Source organism: Coregonus clupeaformis, chromosome 13 (assembly GCF_020615455.1).
Source record: "Coregonus clupeaformis isolate EN_2021a chromosome 13, ASM2061545v1, whole genome shotgun sequence".
Lineage (NCBI taxonomy): Eukaryota > Metazoa > Chordata > Actinopteri > Salmoniformes > Salmonidae > Coregonus > Coregonus clupeaformis.
The window spans coordinates 48,385,305-48,410,599 of NC_059204.1; the positions used below are offsets into that span (position 1 = coordinate 48,385,305).

The following is a 25,295-nucleotide window of genomic DNA, read 5'->3' on the forward strand; positions in this document are numbered from 1 at the left end:
AAATAAATATGTGTACATCTGAATTAAATGTAGGAAGCAATCAAATTTCAATCAACTTTCCACCTATACCTGTTTTAAACGTCTTCAACTACCATAAAAATACTTTAAACAGCGGAAGCAATTCACACAATTTTCTGGATTCATGTAAAATTACTTTTCTAGTCTAGTGCAATTAATAAAGTTATAATAAAATGTTAAACATGAAATGGAAAGATATTCTCGAAGCATGATTGTAACTTGCTTTGTACCTTTGATATACCTGTTGTGTACTTTGATCATCCATATTGTTCTCACATTTTCCTGTTTTCTCTAGGGATATCAAGGAGATATGGGGCCCAGGGTGAGAGAGTTAAACATGTCATATACTATATACACTGAGTGTACAAAACATTAGGACAAATTGCTCTTTCCATGACATAGACTGACCAGGTGAAAGCTATGATCCCTTATTGATGTCACCTGTTAAATCCACTTCAATCAGTGTAGATGAAGGGGAGGAGACAGGTTAAAGAAGGATTTTTAAGCCTTGAGACATTTGAGACATGTATGTGTGCCATTCAGAGGGTGAATGGGCAAGAAAGAATATTTAAGTGCCGTTGAACAGGGTATGGTATTAAATGCCAGGCACACTGGTTTGAGTGTCAAGAACTGCAATGCTGCCGGGTTTTTCATGCTCAACAGTTTGCCGTGTGTATCAAGAACGGTCCACCACCCAAAGAACATCCAGCCTCACTTGACACAATTGTGGGAAGCATTGGAGTCAACATGGGCCAGCATCCCTGTGGAACGCTTTCAACACCTTGTAGAGTCCATGCCACGACAAATTGAGGCTGTTCTGGGGGCAAAGGGGGTGCAACTCAATATTAAGAAGGTGTTCCTAATGTTTTGTACACTCACTGTATATTATCTATTATCATTCACCAGCACACCAGAATTCTACCAGCTCCACTCTCTCAGGTCAAATACAATGCTTATACGCTCCCGCCACACACCCTCTTCCTTTGTTTAACCCACAGTTTATTCTGTCTACCACATTATAGGAAGAAATACGGATCAGGAATCCTGAAAGAAAAAGTATTTTATATAACATCTGAACCTATCGTAACCTGATAGGTCAACCCTACTGACTCCCCTGTAACCCACAGCCTAACACACTTCTATTAGAAACAGGTGGCCTGGGCTGGCCTATTAAATGATTATTGCCTTGTTATTGTATTTAAGCCCCAACGGAAGGGCATTCTGGGGCACTGCTGTTCACTGTGCAAATAAGTCTAGTTCTCAAAAGAAAGACCTGGTTACCAGGTGTCCGTGATAAGACAAAAACATATTTTTTCTTGCACTGCGAGAATGCACTTTGGAGTCATGTAGTCAACGAAACAATTTGTATTGTGAGAAACAAAAAGAGCGCATCTGCAGATCTCTCTGCTCAGGGTGTTGTCTTTGATTTATCTCGGAAACATGGCAACCTGTTTTGATTGAACCAGTTCCTAAGCATATAAGGCATGGATTCGCTTGACTGTTAAATGTGCCCCTCCTTTTAACACCAAGTTTTAGGATCTGTCTTAGACAGTCTGTTTAATTGCTTGGCTAAGTTATCATTGCAACATCCCATGAGCTGAACTTTCTGATTGGGAAGAAGAAATAGGGGCATGTGTAAATCACCCAGTGAACAGCAGCTTGGCAGGAGTACATGACCCTGGAAGTATACTATTCCAGCTGTTTGGGTCCCCTGACCTTGGAAGTTAATTAAAGCTAGAGCAGCGTGAGCCCAGGTCGATGTCTGACCCATTGGGCACTAGTCTCCCAGCCATGTTCAAATATCTCTATCAAGAAGCAATTGGTTCACAATCAGTCACTCTTTGCTATTAAGATATTATACACATTAGCTCATTTTTACATTGGGTTGTTGAGGCAGATGCATTCCTGTCATTCTCAACTCTCTTATTCTGCCTCAAAGTTGTTTCTGGCCTGGTTTCCATTTGAGTTCATTTTTACTAGTCTGCACTCCAAAGGGCTTATTTATGGCTACGTAATTTGTAGTTATCAATATTACATTTTAGTCATTTAGCAGACGCTCTTATCCAGAGCAACTTACAGTTAGTGTGTGCATACATTATTATTATTATTATTATTATATAAAAAAAAATCATACCCCCCGTGGGAATCGAACCCACAACCCTGGCGTTGCAAACGCCATGCTCTACCAACTGAGCTACATCCCTGCCGGCCATTCCCTCCCCTACCCTAGACGACGCTGGGCCAATTGTGCGCCGCCCCATGGGTCTCCCGGTCGCGGCCGGCTACGACAGAGCCTGGATTCAAACCAGGATCTCTAGTGGCACAGCTAGCACTGCCTTAGACCACTGCGCCACTCGGGAGGTTAGAATATAAAATATCAATTTGATATTTGAGAAAGCAGAGGGAAGATGTGAATTACACCAGGAAGAATATGGTTTTAGCCTCTAAACCCACTGCAATTCATGTTGACCACAGCTCTAACACAATCATGGACAACACTGCCAGAATCTCTCCATGGATGGTTGATATTCATATGAAGTCAATCAGCCACAAGACAACTAGGCCTCTATTGTTTGAGGATTGAAACCAGACAGAATGGCTATTGTCTTTGTATGCTCTAGTCAGTTATGGTTAAGTGGCTTTACACATGCTGGAACTGTGCCAAGACAGGATTTTTGTGCTTACTAACAGATGGATCAATAACCTCAATTCAATCCCTTCACCCCCTCTGTTGTCTATCACCCTACTCACCCTTGTCTTTCATTATCCCCCTCTTACCCAACCCTCCTCCATCCTTATGCTCCTTTCCAACACTGTCCAAACCTCACATCAGGGACTCCCTGCACTCATGGGCTCTGCAGGTCTGCCCAGTAATCAGATTCTCACAGTCAAGGTTTGTCCCACCCCTCTCTCTCTCTCTCTCGACCGGGTCCTCTGAGTCTCCATCCAGCCTTGCCGTCCCCTTCCTTTATTCTCCTTCTCCCTCTCTTCTTCTGTTAAGCCTGTAGAGAATACTAGTTACTGACTCTCTGTTTAACCTCTCTCTTACATTCTTTCTGTTTGTTTTTTTTTCACTGTGTCTCTGGTGGCGTCCCTCTCTCCCTTTCTCTCTGGAGTCAGATGGTCTTCCCACGCTTCGACCACGGCTTTCTCTCTGGCGACCAGCACACTTTTCAGAAACGCCTCCTGAAGGTAGAGCTAGTCGCATCTCAGCCCTCTCTCCCTTCAAGCTGGCTTCTCACCCTCTCTTCTTCTATCACTTTCTCTCACACATGTACAGTGGGGGAAAAAAGTATTTAGTCAGCCACCAATTGTGCAAGTTCTCCCACTTAAAAAGATGAGAGAGGCCTGTAATTTTCATCATAGGTATACGTCAACTATGACAGACAAATTGAGAAAAAAAATCCAGAAAATCACATTGTAGGATTTCTTATGAATTTATTTGCAAATTATGGTGGAAAATAAGTATTTGGTCATCTACCAACAAGCAATATTTCTGGCTCTCACAGACCTGTAACTTCTTCTTTAAGAGGCTCCTCTGTCCTCCACTCGTTACCTGTATTAATGGCACCTGTTTGAACTTGTTATCAGTATAAAAGACACCTGTCCACAACCTCAAACAGTCACACTCCAAACTCCACTATGGCCAAGACCAAAGAGCTGTCAAAGGACACCATAAACAAAATTGTAGACCTGCACCAAGCTGGGAAGACTGAATCTGCAATAGGTAAGCAGCTTGGTCTGAAGAAATCAACTGTGGGAGCAATTATTAGGAAATGGAAGACATACAAGACCACTGATAATCTCCCTCGATCTGGGGCTCCACGCAAGATCTCACCCATGGGGTCAAAATGATCACAAGAACGGTGAGCAAAAATCCCAGAACCACACGGGGGGACCTAGTGAATGACCTGCAGAGAGCTGGGACCAAAGTAACAAAGCCTACCATCAGTAACACACTACGCCGCCAGGGACTCAAATCCTGCAGTGCGAGACGTATCCCCCCTGCTTAAGCCAGTACATGTCCAGGCCCGTCTGAAGTTTGCTAGAGTGCATTTGGATGATCCAGAAGAGGATTGGGAGAATGTCATATGGTCAGATGAAACCAAAATATAACTTTTTTGGTAAAAACTCAACTCAGTCGTGTTTGGAGGACAAAGAATGCTGAGTTGCATCCAAAGAACACCATACCTACTGTGAAGCATGGGGGTGGAAACATCATGCTTTGGGGCTGTTTTTCTGCAAAGGGACCAGGAGGACTGATCCGTGTAAAGGAAAGAATTAATGGGGCCATGTATCGTGAGATTTGGAGTGAAAACCTCCTTCCATCAGCAAGGGCATTGAAGATGAAACGTGGCTGGGTCTTTCAGCATGACAATGATCCGAAACACAAACGAAGGAGTGGCATCGTAAGAAGCATTTCAAGGTCCTGGAGTGGCCTAGCCAGTCTCCAGATCTCAACCCCATAGAAAATCTTTGGAGGGAGTTGAAAGTCCGTGTTGCCCAGCGACAGCCCCAAAACATCACTGCTCTAGAGGAGATCTGCATGGAGGAATGGGCCAAAATACCAGCAACAGTGTGTGAAAACCTCGTGAAGACTTACAGAAAACGTTTGACCTGTGTCATTGCCAACAAAGGGTATATAACAAAGTATTGAGAAACTTTTTTTATTGACCAAATACTTATTTTCCACCATAATTTGCAAATAAATTCATTAAAAATCCTACAATGTGATTTTCTGAAAAAAAAATTCTCAATTTGTCTGTCACAGTTGACGTGTACCTATGATGAAAATTACAGGCCTCTCTCATCTTTTTAAGTGGGAGAACTTGCACAATTGGTGGCTGACTAAATACTTTTTTTCCCCACTGTATGTTATTGGCCTCCAGCATTTTTTGGTTTGCCGCTCTGCCACTTCTTTCCATATGTCTGCTTCAAATTTGAGAGAAAATGAGTGGGAAAATAAATGATGTCTTTTTGGAAAGTGAGTTTGAATAAATTACATTGTTTGTGGATGATAATTTGGTGGAAAGAATGCCAGTCAGAACTACGGTAATTGGAGAACAAGAATAGCTTGTTGTTTACTTGACAAAATAAATTGCTGTTAATATGACTGTGTTAAACATCTTGTTTTGAGTAAAACCACATCAGGCATTCAACAGTATTCTAGAGTGAATAATATGCATAGCAGCAGTTTAAGCCTTGCTTTAACACTTTGACATTGGCAAGGATAGTTGGCAGCAAACGCCAGACACATTGTGAAAAGAGACTAATGCCAGACAAGTTTTTAATTAACTGTACAGAACATTGATCAAAGTTAAGATGTTGAAAGTGGTTCAAGAACTTGTCTGGGGTGTGACAATACAATTATTCTGCAATTTGTTTTGATTGATAATACTGTGGGAATTGGGATTATTACCTCATCTCATACGTCTCTCTCCATGCCTATACAGGGTGACCAGGGTCAGGCTGGCCTTCCCGGCCCCCCGGGGCCCCCTGGATCACCAGGTCCTAGAGGACCATCTGGGAACACAGGGAAGGATGGGCCCAGAGGTCACCCTGGGGAGCAGGTAAGACAGCCCCTCTCTCATCCATGTCACTACAGTCATCAGTCAGAAGAGGACTGGCCACCACTCTTCCTAGGTTCCTGCCTTCTAGGGAGTTTTTCCTCACCACTGTGCTTCTGCCTTTGCATTGCTTGCTCTTTGGGGTTTTAGGCTGCGTATCTGTAAAGCACATTGTAACACATGCTGATGTCTAAAGGGCTTAAAAAATCAATTTGATTAATTAATTTATCTCACTCCCCGCTGAATAAAAACAGCATAAACTAGCATGGTCTGGAGACCAGACTTCGTTGTGTTTTCACTGGAGACCAGCCTACATTGTGTTTTCGCTGGAGACCAGCCTTCGTTGAATTTTAGACACATAAGCTGGCCACCAGCATACCAGTATATGCTGGTCATCCGCAAAACCAGCATCAAGTCACATTATGCTGGCTTGCAACGTGATGTCTAATCCTATTGAAATCCAGCCTAACTGGGGATATCAACAAATTTGAATTTGTATTCACCACAATCTGCATTCAGAATGACTGCCAGGGTTAGAAAGATGAATAAATGAGACTACCTAAACCATCTCAACTGGAACAACCATTTCAGTAACGGGTGCAATAAGTCCAACTAACAGATTAGATTAGTTTAGAAAAATCTATGCTATTTATCTTTGTGTAGCATGAAAGGTGAAATAAATACAATTTTATAAATGTCTAGTAGTTATGTCTAGATTATTTTGGGAAGTTCTGGATAGTATACAGATACTATAAACAGGCTCCATTGTGGGACCACAATTGCTTTGCAGCATGTTCAGGATTTCTTTCAAAAGCAAGTCAGTATACCGAATAAACTAGATATCCTAAATAGTGTTGTGTTTGCATTGGCTCAAATAGGCTATACAGCACTAACTCAACCAGCCAGGAGTACCTGTAGGTGACGATGGGGGAGAGTGGCTGATCAATTGTTTCATCCAGGAGATAGGTTTCATCTGAGCAGTTCCAGCATGTGTAAAGCCACTTAACCATAACTGACTAGAGCATTCAAATACAATAGCCATAGAAAAAATTAATTATTAAAAATGCACAAAAAAAATACCATAAATCCAGAACAGGTCTACACAATATGTTCAGGGTAACATCCATGAACGTGTGGTAGCATTAGCCAGGCCTAAACCAGATAACACTATCATAACAACATAATAATAAAATGCCATTTAGCAGACGCTTCTATCCAAAGCGACTTACAGTCATGCGTGCATACATTTTTGCGTATGGGTGGTCCCGGGGATCGAACCCACTACCTTGGCATTACAAGCGCCGTGCTCTACCAGCTGAGCTACAGAGGACCCACCCCATGGTATGGGGCAGAGAGAAAATGTGCTCTTTTAGAGCTAATTTTCAGTAATAATACTAAAAAAATATATAATGGCTTATGACATGTTTGTTCCCAGGATTGAGACCAGGAAAACAGATAATGTTTCCTGTAAAACTGGAGAAATGATGAGACAAGAGAAAGTTTCAGGAAAAGATCTCTCAATAGAATTTCATAAACATATGTGTCAAGGGTCAATTATCTGGTTTTTCTACATTGCTTTGTAGAAAAATATAAATTCACATACTTGCATATCCTATGTTCAGTCTCTTTAACAGTACATATAGCTATTGCTATTCAATGAATTAGTATCTGTACCAAAAATAATGGCTATTCACTTACAAAGGGTATGCTATCTTGTATGTATGTTTTTCCAACACATCTCAACAGGTTACCCACTGTAGTAATGTAAACATAAATGTTACCCAATGCTTCACGATCGACCACAATGACCCCCACTAGCCCTGCTAACAGTAAAATACATTTATACATTAACAGCTAAGCATATAGACCTGTGTGAAGCTAGTGACAATAATGATTAGCCACAAGTGGAATTTTCGTTTTGCCTTCAAAATAAAAGTCCCCCATTGAAAGTGATTGAAACTGATACAAATATTGGAATCATGACATATTTGGACTAGATAATGCTAAACAAGGTCGAAATGTTGTTATATAAATTCAACATAAGACAATAATTAGTTAATTTGACAAATAAATAAAAATCTGTTGAAATCCCACTGTTGCTGTATTAGACTTTAGAATTGCATTGGGAGCATACTTAAATGCACTGTACAGCCTTATCTATGGACCTTGGGTCCATGAAATGGGGGTATCCACCTACATGCACAGATTACACTTCTAAAGAGTTTACACAAATATTAGCGTCCTAGCTCATATAAGGGAACTTTAACTGTGGGAAATCGCCTCACTATACAGCCTATTGTGTGTATTGACATTCATATTGCAATGTACAGCCTTACTTATGGCTCTTGGTCCATAAATATTAGCTACAATGCTAAATTTAGTGAAACCCACAGATTACAATACTGAAGAGTTTACACAGAGTAGGCTGATACCGATGGATCTTGGGTACACAAAATGGGGTAAGGCTGTACATTGCAATATGAATGTTCTGTACATAGTAGGTTGACTGGTGAGCTTAATGTGGCTCATTTCACACCGGTTTCAGAGTCCCGCAATAAGTCCTACGACGCTAATATTTTTGAACACTCTTCACTGTTCTGTGGGTGTCACCGAGTAGGCTGATACCCCAATTCATGGACCCAAGAACTATAGGTACGTCTGTAAAGTGCATATAAGTCTCCCCCAATGCAATTCTAAAGTCTAATATATCCACGGCGCGATTTCAACAGATTTGTACTTTATTGTTTGTTGACAAATTAACTAATTATTGTCTTTTGTGGAATTTAAATAACAACATTCTGAACTTGTTCAGCATTATATAGAGCAAATATGGCATGATTCCACAATTTGTATCAGTTTGAATCACTTTCAACTTTTATTTTGAAGGCGAAATGCAAATTCCACCAGTGTGGCTAATCCTTATTGTGGCTAGCTTCACACAGGTAGCATATAGCTAGTGCTAAACTAGCGCTTAGCATGACGCTAGCTAGCGAACTTTTGAACCATGTATCATCTGCATATACAGTGCATTCGGAAAGAATTCAGATTCCTTGACCTTTTCCACATTTTGTTACGTTACAGCCTTATTCTAAAATGGATTACATTGGGGGTTTTCCACATAAATCTACACACAATACCCCATAATGACGAAGCAAAAACAGGTTTTTATACATTTTTGCAAACTTATTAAAAATAAAATACTGATATCACATTTACGTAAGTATTCAGACCCTTTACTCAGTACTTTGGAAGTGATTAAAGCCATGAGTCTTCTGGGGTATGACGCTACAGGCTTGGCACACCTCTATTTGGGGAGTTTCTCTCATTATTTTCTGCAGATCCTCTCAAGCTCTGTCAGGTTGGATGGGGAGTGTCGCTGCACAGCTATTTTCAGGTCTCTCCAGAGATGTTAGATCAGGTTCATGTCCGGGCTCTGGCTGGGCCACTCAAGGACATTCAGAGATTTGTCCCGAAGCCACTCCTGCGTTGTCTTGGCTGTGTGCTTAGGGTTGTTGTCCTGTTGGAAGGTGAACCTTTGCCGCAGTCTGAGGTCCTGAGCGCTCTGGAGCAGGTTTTCATCAAGGATCTCTCTGTACTTTGCTCCGTTAATCTTACCCTCGATCCTGACTAGTCTCCCAGTCCCTGCCGCTGAAAAACATCCCCACAGCATGATACTGCCACCACCATGCTTCACCATGCTCGACACAATCCTGTCTCTGAGCTCTACAGACAATTCCTTCGACCTCATGGCTTGGTTTTTGCTATGACATGCACTGTACAACTGGAAAATATTCAGACCCCTTGACTTTTTCCGCATTGTTACGTTACAGCCTTATTATAAGATTGATTAAATAAAGAAATCCTCAGCAATCGAAACACATTAACCCATAATGACAAAGCAAAAACAGGTTTTTACAATTTTTTTGAAATGTATTAAACCTAAAAAACTGAAATACATTATTAAAATAAGTATTCAGACCCTTTGCTATGAGACTCGAAATTAAGCTCAGGTGCATCTTGTGGTAAATTCAATTGATTGGACATGATTTGGAAGGGCACATACCTGTCTATATAAGGTCCCACAGTTGATAGTGCATGTCTGAGCAAAACCAAGCCATGAGGTTGAAGGAATTGTCCGTAGACAGGATTGTGTCGAGGCACAGATCCGTGGAAGGGTGCCAAAACATTTCTGCAGCATTGAAGGTCCCCAAGAACACAGTGGCCTCCATCTTTCTTAAATGGAAGAAGTTTGGAACCACCAAGAATCTTCGTAGAGCTGGCCGCCCGGTCAAACTGAGCAATCGGGGGAGAAGGGCCTTGGTCTGGGAGGTGACCAAGAACCCGATGGTCACTCTGACAGAGCTCTGGAGTTGCTCTGTGGAGATGGGAGAACCTTCCAGAAGGACAACCATCTCTGAAGAACTCCACCAATCAGGCCTTTATGGTAGAGTGGCCAGACGGAAGCCACTCCTCAGTAAAAGGCACATGACAGCCTGCTTGGAGTTTGCCAAAAGGCACCTAAAGACTATCAGACCATGAGAAACAAGATTCTCTGGTCTGATGAAACCAAGATTGAACTCTTTGGCCTGAATACCAGGTGTCATGTCTGGAGGAAACCTGGCACCATCCCTACGGTGAAGCATGTTGGTGGCAGCATCATGCTGTGGGGATATTTTTCAGTGGCAGGGACTGGGAGACTAGTCAGGATCGAGGGAAAGATTAACGGAGCAAAATACAGAGCGCTCAGGACCTCAGACTGAGGCAAAGGTTCACCTTCCAACAGGACAACAACCCTTAAGCACACAGCCAAGACAACGCAGGAGTGGCTTCGGGACAAGTCTCTGAATGTCCTTGAGTGGCCCAGCCAGAGCCCGGACTCGAACCCGATTGAACATCTCTGGAGAGACCTGAAAATAGCTGTACAGCAACGCTCCCCATCCAACCTGACAGAGCTTGAGAGGATCTGCAGAGAAGAATGGGAGAAACTCCCTAAATACAGGTAGCGTCATACCCAAGAAAGAAGACTTGATGCTGTAATAGCTGCCAAAGGTGCTTCAACAATGTACTGAGTAAAGGCACTGAAAACCTGTTTTTGCTTTGTCTTTATGGGGTATTGTGTGTAAATTGATGAGGGAAAAAAACAATTTAATCAATTTTAGAATAAGGCTGTAACGTAACAAAATGTGGAAAAGGCAAGGAGTCTGAATACTTTCCGAAGGCACTGTATATAGACAAGTTGCAGAAACATCTCAAGGATGATCAATGGAAACAGGATGCACCTGAGCTCAATTTCGAGTCCCATAGCAAATGGTCTGAATACTTATGTAAATAAGGTATCAGTTATTTTTTAATACATTTGCAAAAATGTCTAAAAACCTGTTTTCGCTTTGTCATTATGGGTTATTGTGTGTAGACTGATTGGGAAAATGTGTAATTTAATCCATTTTGGAATAAGGCAGTAACGTAACAAAATGTGGAAAAGGTGATGGGTCTGGATACTTTCCGAATGCACTGTAAATGGATGACAGAGCTTCCTACTGCCTGAGCTATGGTGTTGATGTAAATTGAGAAGAGCGTGGGGCCTAGGATCGAGCCTTGGGGTACTATCTTGGTGACAGGCAGTGGCTGACACAGCAGATGTTCTGACTTTACACATAGCACTCTTTGAGATACACTACCAGTCAAAAGTTTGGACACACCTACTCATTCAAGGGTTTTTCTTTATTTTACATTGTAGAATGTGAAACAGTGAAGACATCAAAACTATGAAATAACACATATGGAATCATGTAGTAACCAAAAAAGGGTTAAACAAATCAAAATATATTTTATATTTGAGATTCTTCAAATAGCCACCCTTTGCCTTGATGACAGCTTTGCACACTCTTGGCATTCACTCAAACAGCTTCATGAGGTAGTCACCTGGAATGCATTTCAATTAACAGGTGTGCCTTATTAAATGTTAATTTGTGGAATTTATTTCCTTCTTAATGCGTTTGAGCCAATCAGTTGTGTTGTGACAAGGTAGAGGGGGTATACAGAAGATAGCCCTAGTTGGTAAAAGACCAAGTCCATAATATGGCAAGAACAGCTCAAATAAGCAAAGAGAAACGACAGTCCACTACTTTAAGACATGAAGGTCAGTCAATCCAGAACATTTCAAAAACTTTGAACGTTTCTTCAACTGCAGTCGCAAAAAAGTGCATGATTAAACTGGCTCTCATGTGGACCACCACAGGAATGGAAGACCCAGAGTTACCTCTGCAGCAGAGGATAAGTTCATTATTGTTACCAGCCTCAGAAATTGCAGCCCAAATAAATGCTTCACAGAGTTCAAGTCACAGACACATCTCAACATCAACTGCTCAGAGGGGACTGTGTGAATCAGGCCTTCATGGTCGAATTGCTGCAAAAAAACCAGTAGTAAAGGACATCAATAATAAGAAGAGACCTGCTTGGGCCAACAAACATGAGCAATGGACAAGTCCAAATTTGAGATTTTCTTTCTCCAACCGCCGTGTCTTTGTGAGACGCAGTGTGGGTGAACGGATGATCTCTGCATGTGTAGTTCCCACCGTAAAGCATGGAGGAGGAGGTGTTATGGTGTGGGAGTGCTTTGCTGGTGACACTGTCTCTGATTTATTTAGAATTCAAGGTATACTTAACAAGCATGGCTACCACAGCATTCAGAGTGATGGAGTGCAGCATCAGATGACCTGGCATCCACAATCCCCCGACCTCAACCCAATTGAGATGGTTTGGGATGAGTCGGACGGCAGAGTGAAGGAAAAGCAGCCAACAAGTGCTCAGCATATGTGGGAACACCTTCAAGACTGTTGGAAAAGCATTCCAGGTGAAGCTGGTTGAGAGAATGCCAAGCGTGTGCAAAGCTGTCATCAAGGCAAAGGAAGATTTGAAGAATCTCAAATCTCAAATATATTTTGATTTCTTTAACACTTTTTTGGTTACTACCTGATTCCATATGTATTATTTCATAGTTTTGATGTCTTCACTATTATTCTACAATGTAGAAAATAGTACAAATAAAGAAAAACCCTTGAATGAGTAGGTGTGTCCAAACGTTTGACTGGTACTGTAGGTAGTTAGCAAACCAGGCCAAAGACCCCTCAGAGACACCAATACTCCTTAGCCGACCCACAAGAATGGAATGATCTATCGTATAAAAAGCTTTGGCCAAGTCAATAAAAATAGCATCACAACATTGCTTAGTATTAAGGGCAGTAGTGAAATCATTTAGGACCTTTAAGTGACACATCCATAACTTGAGTGGAAACCAGATTGCATATCAGAGAGAATACTATAGACATCAAGAAAGCCAGTAAGTTGATTATTGACACGTTTTTCCAGCTCTTTTGATTAACAGGGCAAGATATAAATTGGCCTATAACAGTTAGGATCAGCTTGATCTCCCCCGTTAAATAAAGGATGCACCATGGCTGCCTTCCAAACAATGGGAACCTCCCCAGAGAGGAGAGACAGGTTAAAAATGTCAGAGATAGGCTTGGCGATGATAGGGGCTGCAACCTTAAAGAAGAAAGGATCTAAACCATCTGACCCAGATGTTTTTTGGGGGTCAAATTTAAGGAGCTCCTTTAGCACCTTAGACTCAGGGAGAAGCTGTGTAGCGGGGCAGGGGAAAAAGAGGGAGGGGCATCAGGGCTAGTTGCTTTACATGCTGACTAGACCGGCACGCTCTTGCGCCATCGCGCGCATGTTGATTCTGTCCATCCACACCAGCTGCGAACAGGACACGCAGGTTGAAATATCAAAACGAACTCTGAACCAACTATATCAATTTGGGGACAGGTTGAAACATGTGAAACATTCATGAACATTTAGCTAGCTAGCTTGCTGTTGCTAGCTAATTTGTGCTGGGATATAAACATTTGGTGGTTATTTTACCTGAAATGCACAAGGTCCTTTTTTTCCTGGATCTTTGTAGAATTTTGACCCATTCTGAGTCACACAAAATTGTGTGTTCTCTACTCTGACAATTAATCCACATATTAAAGGGGAAACCTAGTTAGTTTCTAGTAATCTCTCCTTCTTCTTCTTCTGTGGACTTTATATGGCAGTTGGCAACCAACTTTAAGGTGCATTACCACCACCAACTGGACTGGAGTGTGGACCTCAGTTCAGCTTTCAATCACCCACGTGGGTATATGCTCCTAAAAATCAATGAGGAGATGGGAGAGGCGGGACTTGCAGTGCATCAAGCGTCAAAAATAGAACAAAGTTATATTTTAGAGCCTGGCTATGCAGACGCTCGTTGACGCGCGCGAGCAGTAGGGATGAAATGATTGAATAACATGTATGTGTACATTTATTTTGCAAAGCTCGCGTGCGCAACACAGGCGGTGTGGTTAGCATGTTAGAAGGGCTGGGAGATAAGGAAGTGTTGGGCGGGCAAGGAGGCGTGGCTGTGTCAAATAGGAATCCTGACTTAATGAAGTGGTGATTAAAGAGCTCAGCCATACACAACCATAACAACCACATCATCAACATTAAGGGACATGGGCAGCTGTGAGGAGGAGGGTTTATTCTCCAGGTCTTTCACAGTTTTCCAGAACTTCTTGGGATTAGACCTACAGAGAGAGAACTGCTCCTTAAAGTAACTAACTTTGGCCTTCCGGATAGCCTGAGTGCACTTATTTCTCATTTGCCTGAAAGACAGCTAGTCAGAGTATTTGTGTCATAAGCTTTTCTTGAGGTTCCGTAACTCTGCCAGATCACGGTCGAACCAGGGGCTGAACCTGTACCAATTTGATTTTATTCCATGTTAAATCCTATAATGGGGAGACTTAGCATTTTCTAGCTTGGACAAAAACAACTTAACAAATACACTTTAAATGTCACACAACCCATGAAATAGTTAGTGAAACATGTTGTTATCTTACTGTTTCAAGGTATATTTTGTATAGTTACACATTACAAACCTGTAAAACAGGAGAAATTATGAGACGAGAAAATGTACTGGTTTCAGAAAAAGTTCTGTCAATAGAATGAGGAAGTGAGGTCATGATCACCAGTGTAAAGGCCACCAAACAACAGTTCTGTTGGCTCCACCTAGTGGTACCAATACCTTTCAGGGCATATTAATGCATAAACCTGGAGGATTCCAATAATGAAATCAAAGTAATACAAGTTATGGCTCACATATAATAAAACAATTTCTTAAAAATCTAAAACACATTAAATCAATACAAAACTGTGACCATACATTTTTTGTGCGTCACATATTCATATGGTACAGTAGCTGTGGGGGAGGGAGTATGTGCTACGCCAGTGACCGAGAGGTTGTGTGTTCAAATCCCAAGTGAGGTGGACTCCCAAGCGTATTTTGATGGTCTGCAAAACCACGCATGTCATTATCATATTTCCCAGCATGCTCTACTGCAGTTAGATTTTTAGAATTGTTTCTTATAATATCTGTGTTTTTGCATGTACATTGATTGACAGTGGCATACCACAGATTCGCGGGCCCTCCTGCAAGGTCTGAGCAAGGTATAGCTAATCTCATACTATTCAACACATTTTGCCATGAGGCTGAGAGAAAATGTTGCCGTATTAAAGCTAATTTCCTGCAATTCTACACATATTGCCATTGGGCAGAGAGAAACATTTGCAGTTTCATAGCTAATCTCATGCTATTCTACACATTTTGCAATGAGGCTGGGAGAATTTCACATTTTAAAAGCTAATTACCTGCTATTCTATACAGTCCTCTGTAGCTCAGCTGGTAGAGCACGGCGCTTGTAACGCCAAGGTAGTGGGTTCGAACCCCGGGACCACCCATACACAAAAAAAAAAAAAATTATGCACGCATGACTGTAAGTCGCTTTGGATAAAAGCGTCTGCTAAATGGCATATTATTTATCTTATTATTATTTTGCCATGAGGCTGAGAGAAAAGACCCTGTGGGCCCCCCGCCTTGCGTGGGCTGCGGGGGTGTGCTGTACACAAGTGTTGATTGATTAATTAGTCAATTAATGTATCTTATGCTATGCAAAGATAAATAACATAAATTTTTATAACTAATCCAATCTGTTAGTTGGACTTATTTCACCCGTTACTGAAATGGTTGTTACAGTTTAGATGGTTTAGGTAGTCTCATTCATTCATTCATTAATGGTCCTCTGTAGCTCAGCTGGTAGAGCGCGGCGCTTGTAACGCCAAGGTAGTGGGTTCGATCCCCGGGACCACACATACACAAAAAATGTATGCACGCATGACTGTAAGTCGCTTTGGATAAAAGCGTCTGCTAAATGGCATATTATTATATTATTATAATTCATCTTTCTAACCCTGGCGGTAATTCTGAATACAGATTGTGGGAATCCACTCTGGCTGGATTCCAATAGGATTTAAACATCACTTTGCAAGCCAGCATAATGTGACTTGAATGTGTGTCCAAATACAGCGAAGGCTGGTCACCAGTGAACACACAAAGAAGGCTGGCATGCCAGCATAACCAGCTAGACCATGCTGGTCAGACCACCCTGACCAGCTAGATCATGCTGGTCTGCCAGCATAACCAGCTAGACCATGCTGGTTGGCCAGCAGAACCAGTTAGACCATGCTGGTCAGACCAGCTTGACCAGCATCAGACTAGCACTGACCAGCATGGACCAGCATAAACCAGCATGGATCAGCATATGGTGGTAGGAGAGATAAATAAAGGATCCTCAGCTCAGTTGGCCTTTTCTGGTGGTTCAGGCGGATAGAAAGGAACTCGAACATCGTTAATCAGTGAAATGCAGAATAGTTCAGTACACAAAGCCAACCATTCATTTCCTTTCACTCTCTTTGTCTAGCTTTCCTACTGAATGAAAGAGAATCTGATTCATTCCAGCCAGGACAGCTCTGAGATGAGGTCAATCACATCGCTCTCCATATTGCCAGCAGATGTTTCTAGATCAACAAGCAGCGAGGCCATTTCCTGTTGTTGTCTCTCTAATTATGTTTATCTTAGCTTACTGAAACCACCTCGTTAGGAGCTAGAGGAGAGCAACCGGTGGTGGGTCTGCCATGTCTTGTCATCTTCTCCGCACATGTGGTGGTGAAGGCAAGACAGGACAGACAGTTGTCCTGGTAACTAGTTTTGTGTCAAAATATGTAGTTTTGTGTACAAAACATTAAGGACACCTTCCTAATATTGAGTTGCACCCGCCCTCAGAACAGTCTCAATTCGTTGGGGCATGGACTGTACAAGGTGTTGAAAGCGCTCCACAGGGATGCTGGCCCATGTTGACTTGAATGCTTTCCACAGTTGTGTCAAGTTGGCTGGATGTCCTTTGGGTGGTGGACCTTTCTTGATACAAATGGGAAACTGTTGAGCGTGAAAAACCCAGCAGTGTTGCAGTTCTTGACACAAACCAGTGCGCCTGGCACCTACTATCATACACCATTCAAAGGCACATACATCTTTTGTCCATGTCTCCTCTAAAGGCTTGGAAATCCTTCTTTAACCTGTCTCCTCCCCTTCATCTACAGGGATTGAAGTGGATTTAACAAGTGACATCAATAAGGGATCATAGCTTTCACCTGGATTGACCTGGTCAGTCTATGTCATGGAAAGAGCAGGTGTCCTTAATGTTTTGTACAATCAGTGTATATTTTACCTTTAGACCTCCTTGTTAAAGGAGAGTGATTAACAGGGGAGCAACATTCACTGGGGACATGTCTAAAACCAAAGTTGCGCCCCTGGTGATTAATTTTATCTCACTAGAGCTGGAAAAAATTGCTATTATTGTTTTGCTTTGCATTTTGTTGTGTTGCTCTATAAATGTATATCGTTCTAATTAGCAAAAATACCATCTCAGTAGATGCAACAGAAACACTTCACTCATTTACTAGAGTACCTAACACTTTTGTTGTATTTGTATAAATAATGCCATCTAGTGGATGATAAAGAATGGCGCCGGAGAGGTTGGATGCCGTTTTACGGGCTCCTAACCAACTGTGCTATTTTGTTAGTTGTTATGTGTTGTTTGTAACTTATTTTGTACATGATGTTGCTGCTACCATCTCTTATGACCGAAAAGAGCTTCTGGACATTAGAACAGCGATTACTCACCTCGAACTGGACAAAGATTTGTTCTTTAACGAGTCTGACGCGAAGGATATACTGCTTTCTCGAGACCAGGCCCAAATCCCTGTCATTTGCGTGAAGAAAAGATGGAGAAAAAGGGGGCGGAGGTCGGGCTGCCTTTTGAGAATTCGTAGGCGAGTGAGTAAACCTCCACTACCATCCGTTCTATTGGCCAACGTGCAATCAATGGAAAACAAAATGGACGATCTACGATTAAGACTATCCTACCAACGGGACATGAAAAACTGTAATTTCACGAGTCGTGGCTGAACAACGACATGGATAATATAGAGCTGGCTGGGTTTTCGGCAGGACAGAGAAGCTACGTCTGGTAAGACAAGGGGGGTGTGTGTGTGTCTATTTGTCAGTAACAGATGGTGCGCAATGTCTAATATTAAAGCAGTCTCGAGGTATTGCTCATGTCGTGGAAATTCTAATCAATAATGAGGAGAGACAAGGTCAATCACTAATCAGGATATTACTTTATTCAAAACGTATTAATAAGGTAGTAAGTGAGACTGTTGGGTTGAGAGCTCTGACATACAGACAATACAAATATATTTTATAGTGAATATACACCTTCTCAGTCTACATGACAAACAGCAGATGTGTGGAATGAGTCAAAAGGTTAGGATTTGTATGAAATAAATGAATAATTCACAGCAGACAGTATCTGCGGTGAAGACTGTTCTCATTGTATGGAAACCAGGGTTTGGCCCCCAAGACAAGGTTCTTATCAACATTATCCATACCCGAGCCATCTCTCCCTGGTACCTTACATTACACAAACACCAATTCAGTCTATGAAAATGCAGGCTCAGTCAGACCAGAGACATCTCCCTCACACACCATTAATCATGAAATGGAATGTGGCTGTTGGTTTTATCACCTAGCCATCCTTAAATCAATTGCCAGGCCCAGCTTCAGAGGCTCCTCTCAGTTCACACAGACACAGAAGAGAGAGTTCCTAAGAACCCTATTCTATTGCATAAAACAGTATTAAACATAATCTTGTAATTTTTCCACCAAACTCGCCTGAGGTAGAGTACCTCATGATTAGCTGTAGACCACACTATCTACCAAGAGAGTTCTCATCTATATTATTCGTAGCTGTCTATTTACCACCACAAACCGATGCTGGCACTAAGACCGCACTCAACGAGCTGTATAAGGCCATAAGCAAACAAGAAAATGCTCATCCAGAAGCGGCGCTCCTAGTGGGTGGGGACTTTAATGCAGGCAAACTTAAATCAATTTTACCTCATTTCTACCAGCATGTGTACTTTACTCCACACACGGAGACGCATACAAAGCTTTCCCTCTCCATCCATTTGGCAAATCTGACCATAATTCTATCCTCCTGATTCCTGCTTACAAGCAAAAACTAAAGCAGGAAGTACCAGTGATTCGCTCAATACAGAAGTGGTTAGATGACGCGGATGCTACGCTACAGGACTGTTTTGCTAGGACAGACTAGAATATGTTCCGGGATTCATCCAATGACATTGAGGAGTATACCACCTTAGTCACCGGCTTCAACAATAAGTGCATCGACGACGTTGTCCCCAAAGTGACCGTACGTACATATCCCAACCAGAAACCATGGATTTCAGGCAACATCCGCATCGAGCTAAAGGCTAGTGCTGCCGCTTTCAAGGAGCGGGACACTAATCCGGAGGCTTATAAAAAATCCCGCTACGCCCTCAGACGAACCATCAAACAGGCAAATTGTCAATACAGGATTAAGATTGAATCCTACTACACCGGCTTTGATGCTCTTCGGATGTGACAGGGCTTGAAAACTATTACGCACTACAAAGGGAAACCCTTTGAAGTCCCCTCCTGTACTCCCCGTTCACCCACGACTGCGTGGCCAAACACGACTCCAACACCATCATTAAGTTTGCTGATGACACAACAGTGGTAGGCCTGATCACCGACAACGATGAGACAGCCTATAGGGAAGAGGTCAGAGATCTGGCAGTGTGGTGCCAGGACAACAACCTCTCCCTCAATGTGAGTAAGACAATGGAGCTGATCGTGGACTACAGGAAAAGGCGGGCCGAACAGGCCCCCTTAACATCAACGGGGCTGTAGTGGAGCAGGTCGAGGGTTTCAAGTTCATTGGTGTCCACATCACCAACAAACTATCATGGTCCAAACACACCAAGACAGTCGTGAAGAGGGCACGACAACACCTTTTCCCCCTCAGGAGACTGATTTGGCATGGGTCCCCAGATCCTCAAAAAGTTCTACAGCTGCACCATCGAGAGCATCCTGACCGTTTGCATCACCACCTGGAATTGCAACTGCTCGGCATCTGACCGTAAGGCGCTACAGAGGATAATGCGTACGGCCCAGTACATCACGGCCCAAGCTTCCTGCCATCCAGGACCTATATACTAGGCGGTGTCAGAGGAAGGCCCCAAAAAATTGTCAAAGACTCCAGTCACTCAAGTCATAGACTGTTCTCTCTGCTCCCGCATGGCAAGCGGTACCGGAGCGCCATGTCTAGGACCAAAAGGCTCCTTAACAAGCCATAAGACTGCTGAACAATTAATCAAATGGCCACCCGGACTATTTACATTGACACCTCCCCCTCCCTTTGTTTTTAAACTGCTGCTACTCGCTGTTTATTATTTATGCATAGTCACTTTACCCCTACCCACATGTACAAATTACCTCGACTAACCTGTACCCCCGCACATTGACTCGGTACTGGTACCCCCTGTATAGAGCCTCGTTATTGTTATTTTATTGTGTTATTTAAAAATATATATATATACAGTACCAGTCATGGTACACCTGTTGAATTCAGCGCATGTGACAAATAACATTTGATTTGATTTTTGCAATTGAATTGCCCCGCTCTTCAATTTGGTCCATCTTTACTTGTTGATGTTTTATTAAACTTGAGGTTTCCTTCACAGGGTCCACCTGGTCGAGATGGAACTGATGGATTAGAGGTAGCCTATGTTTCAAAGATTATTTTGTATTTCTGATATAATAAGGTGCACACACACCAACACTCTCTCTCCCACACACACACATACTCACACATCACATCACAGTATTCACTTTCCTTGAGCCCCACTCTTTTATTTTAATTTTATTTTTTTGTCAATTTAGCAGACGCTCTTATCCAGAGTGACTTACAGTTAGTGAGTGCATACATTCCCTACTCTTTGTTTCATGTTTCTTTTTCTTTTTGGTTAGTCTGGTATTGTTTTAGATAGTTGTTTCTTGCTTTTCTTTTATACAATTGTAAAGCAACTTGGGTCCTTGAAAAGCGCTATATAAATACCATGCATATGGCCCAAATCATTCTGATAATGTGTCCTCTTTACACAGGGACAAATGGGTCCTCCTGGACGACAGGTAAAATATCCACATTTCTCATGCAGACACACTTCCACACATACCGGTATACATGTATACTATGTATGTAGCCTACACTCTCAGAAATAAGGGTACGGTTAGGCTACTGTATTATTCCCTGGGGTACAAAAAGATCGAAGTACACATAATATACCTTCAGAGGTACACACTATGATCTCACATGGTACTGTTCGGTACCTTTTAGGGTACATTTTGCAGATAAAGATAAAATATTTTGAATATAAAAAGGTACAATCATCACACTCTCACTCTCAAAGAAAGGGGTATGGTGTGATGGTACATTTCTGTTTCCCAGAGTACAAACATATTTTGTGTACCCTCAATACCCCCAATAAGGTACAATGAACAATTTTTGCCACCTAAAAGGAACTAACGGCTTTATCACTGGGGTGGCACCCTAAAAAGGCAAATTTGTACCATAATCATGATTTTTTTACAATTGTTTTTAATATATGTGTTTTTGCATATACAGTGGGGGAAAAAAGTATTTAGTCAGCCACCAATTGTGCAAGTTCTCCCACTTAAAAAAGATGAGAGAGGCCTGTAATTTTCATCATAGGTACACATCAACTATGACAGACAAATTGAGAAAAATAAATCCAGAAAATCACATTGTAGGATTTTTTATTAATTTATTTGCAAATTATGGTGGAAAATAAGTATTTGGTCACCTACAAACAAGCAAGATTTCTGGCTCTCACAGACCTGTAACTTCTTCTTTAAGAGGCTCCTCTGTCCTCCACTCATTACCTGTATTAATGGCACCTGTTTGAACTTGTTATCAGTATAAAAGACACCTGTCCACAACCTCAAACAGTCACACTCCAAACTCCACTATGGCCAAGACCAAAGAGCTGTCAAAGAACACCAGAAACAAAATTGTAGACCTGCACCAGGCTGGGAAGACTGAATCTGCAATAGGTAAGCAGCTTGGTTTGAAGAAATTTACATTTACATTTTAGTCATTTAGCAGACGCTCTTATCCAGAGCGACTTACAGTTAGTGCATTTTTTTTTATTTTATTTTTTTTCATACTGGCCCCCCATGGGAATCGAACCCACAACCCTGGCGTTGCAAACGCCATGCTCTACCAACTGAGCTACATCCCTGCCGGCCATTCCCTCCCCTACCCTGGACGACGCTGGGCCAAAGGAAAGAATGAATGGGGCCATGTATCGTGAGATTTTGAGTGAAAACCTCCTTCCATCAGCAAGGGCATTGAAGATGAAACGTGGCTGGGTCTTTCAGCATGACAATGATCCCAAACACACCGCCCGGGCAACGACGGAGTGGCTTCGTAAGAAGCATTTCAAGGTCCTGGATTGGCCTAGCCAGTCTCCAGATCTACACCCCATAGAAAATCTTTGGAGGGAGTTGAAAGTCTGTGTTGCCCAGCGACAGCCCAAAAACATCACTGCTCTAGAGGAGATCTGCATGGAGGAATGGGCCAAAATACCAGCAACAGTGTGTGAAAACCTTGTGAAGACTTACAGAAAACGTTTGACCTGTGTCATTGCCAACAAAGGGTATATAACAAAGTATTGAGAAACTTTTGTTATTGACCAAATACTTATTTTCCACCATAATTTGCAAATAAATTCATTAAAAATCCTACAATGTGATTTTCTGGAGAAAAAAAATCTCATTTTGTCTGTCATAGTTGACGTGTACCTATGATGAAAATTACAGGCCTCTCTCATCTTTTTAAGTGGGAGAACTTGCACAATTGGTGGCTGACTAAATACTTTTTTCCCCCACTGTACATTGATTGATTCATTAATCATATGCTACACAAAGATAAATAACATACATTTTTCTAAACTAATCCAATCAGTTAGTTAGATTTTTTGCACCGATTATTGAAATGGTTGTCCCAGTTTAAATGGCTTAGGTAGTCTCCTCACAATGTATCTAACCCTGGAAGTTATTATGAATGCAGGTTGTGGGTGAATCAAAATTCCAACTGTTGGATATCCTCACTCTGGCTGGATTCCAATAGGAATTACGTATCACTTTGCAAGCCAGCATAATGTGACTTGCAGGTAGGGTTGCTAAATTCTGGTAACTTTCCCAAATTACCCAGGTTTTCCAGAAATCCTGGTTTGAAAATTCCTTGAAACTGGAGGGAATAAGCAGGGCATCTGGAATCCTTCAACCAGGATATCTGGGAATTTGGGGAAATGTACTGGAATTTTGCAATGCTACTTACAGGCATGATTTGGCTTGTAAACCATGAGTTTCAGGCCACTGTATTAGGGTAAAACTTTGTCTCAAAATAAAGCCTGATGAGATATGTAATGTATTGTCATAATGAGTTTAATTTTAATGGTAACATTCACCAAGGAACTCAGTTGGTGAAGGTCACAGGACTGAAAATTCAACAACCATGTCTCTGTCACTAACAAATACAGTCATGGGTGGTAACTCTACAATTTACTCGAAAAGGCAAGGCACACTGTGAAATAAGGGCAAGGCACACTGTGGGGGTTGTGGCTTTCAGTTAGTTATTTTTGGCCACATGTGAATAGAAGTGTTGTACCAGTTAAAGTGGTCTATTGTAGAGGTACACTTATCACTTACAAGGAACAAATGGCTTTGTCACTGTGGTGGTACCCTATAAAGGCAAAAAAGCATGCTTTTGTACCTGTGGACTATATGTAATGATGGTACTATCTGAGGTATGAACTGGGGTACAATTACATGTATGTACCTATAACTAAAGGTACAAAGGATGACCATACAGGGTACCACGCCAGTGACAAGCGGTTGTACCCCTTTAAGAACAAATCTAAACCTTTTTCTAAGAGTGTATATAACCTGTGGTTAATTAATGTTTTTCAATAATCTAATGTCTTGCAGGTAAATTAACATGTTCCAATAATCTGATGTCTTGCAGGGTGAGGATGGACAGCATGGCATGCTTGGACCACAGGGGCCTCCAGGGCTAAGGGTGTGAAATATTATTATTCCTTCCTGTTCCTTCTCTCCCTTCTCTTTCCCTATCTCACTCTATCTCCATGTCTGTGACAGGGGGAGCAGGGGCCTGCTGGTGACCAGGGCAGGAGTGGCCTTGATGGACTACCAGGGATGAAGGTAAAGAGGAAGAATCGTAAATGGTGTGAATATACAGCCATGTATCAACTCACAGGGCTTGGCCCTGAGACATGTGGCACTATGTACTGATGCACTGAAATGACAGGCATGCTGAGGTTCCACTGTGTGTATTCACTCTAGCTATGTTCTCGTTCAGGGGGAGAAGGGAGACACAGGAGACACAGGGCCTCAGGGGGACGTGGTGAGTGGCTCCTCATATCACACTCTTTGACCTAAAGTCATCTACTGTGGGTCTATGAAAAAATATCTGCATTAGACCCATCTTCCAAGAAGATTATACATTTATTTATCTTCATTCATTCTATCTGTGTGTTTCACTCTGTCTCCCTCTGCAGGGCTTACCCGGAGAGAAGGCTGTTCTTGGCTCCTATGACAACATCGGCCTTGGCCAAGTCTTTCAGGTGAGTTCTTAATTGGGTCCTTTAAAAGTTGATCAGAAACAACATTATGCATTGTACTGCAACCCCACATATTCAGTACTATTTTATTAATGATTAAAATTATCACACACCATAATATTCTTCTAGGTATGCATTATGTATAACAGTCCCCTGTGCAGTACAAAGTCTCACCTTCATTTTCTACTTTTCTACCTTTTATTATTCCTGCAGGGCCCCCCAGGGCCACCAGGGCCCCCAGGAGGCCAAGGGCCAAAGGTGAGAGTGGTGTTTGAGATGTGCCTGAGTGGTTAAGGCGATGGACTGCTAATCCATTGTGCTGTGCATGCATGGGTTTGAATCCCATCCTTGTCTGTGGAAGAGATTTTGTTCTGGAGAGATTTGTCATTGTAGCCTATATATTATATATATTATACGCAATGCACAGTGTGTCGGTTATATTTTTTTACATTTACATTTAAGTCATTTAGCAGACGCTCTTATCCAGAGCGGCTTACAGTTAGTGAGTGCATACATTATTAAATGTTTCATACTGGCCCCCCGTGGGAAGCGAACCCACAACCCTGGCGTTGCAAACGCCATGCAACTGAGCTACAGCCCTGCTGGCCATTCCCTCCCCTTCCCTGGACGACGCTGGGCCAATTGTGCGCCGCCCCATATTATCTGACTGTAAGTCGTTCTGGATCA

At 42.1% G+C, this 25,295-nt stretch overlaps 1 protein-coding gene across 2 annotated transcripts in view; it reads left to right on the forward strand.

The window, feature by feature from the left end:
• LOC121579670 (collagen alpha-1(XXIII) chain) overlaps nt 1–25,295 on the forward strand; it is a 161,905-nt gene that overhangs the window by 118,289 nt on the left and 18,321 nt on the right. For both annotated transcript variants that reach the window (XM_041894465.2, XM_041894466.2), the window contains 10 exons: nt 314–340; nt 2,852–2,911; nt 5,472–5,588; nt 20,628–20,663; nt 21,049–21,075; nt 23,993–24,046; nt 24,127–24,189; nt 24,347–24,391; nt 24,546–24,611; nt 24,822–24,866. In XM_041894465.2, coding sequence (XP_041750399.2) covers nt 314–340; nt 2,852–2,911; nt 5,472–5,588; nt 20,628–20,663; nt 21,049–21,075; nt 23,993–24,046; nt 24,127–24,189; nt 24,347–24,391; nt 24,546–24,611; nt 24,822–24,866 — 540 coding nt within the window. The remainder of the gene's footprint in view (nt 1–313; nt 341–2,851; nt 2,912–5,471; nt 5,589–20,627; nt 20,664–21,048; nt 21,076–23,992; nt 24,047–24,126; nt 24,190–24,346; nt 24,392–24,545; nt 24,612–24,821; nt 24,867–25,295) is intronic.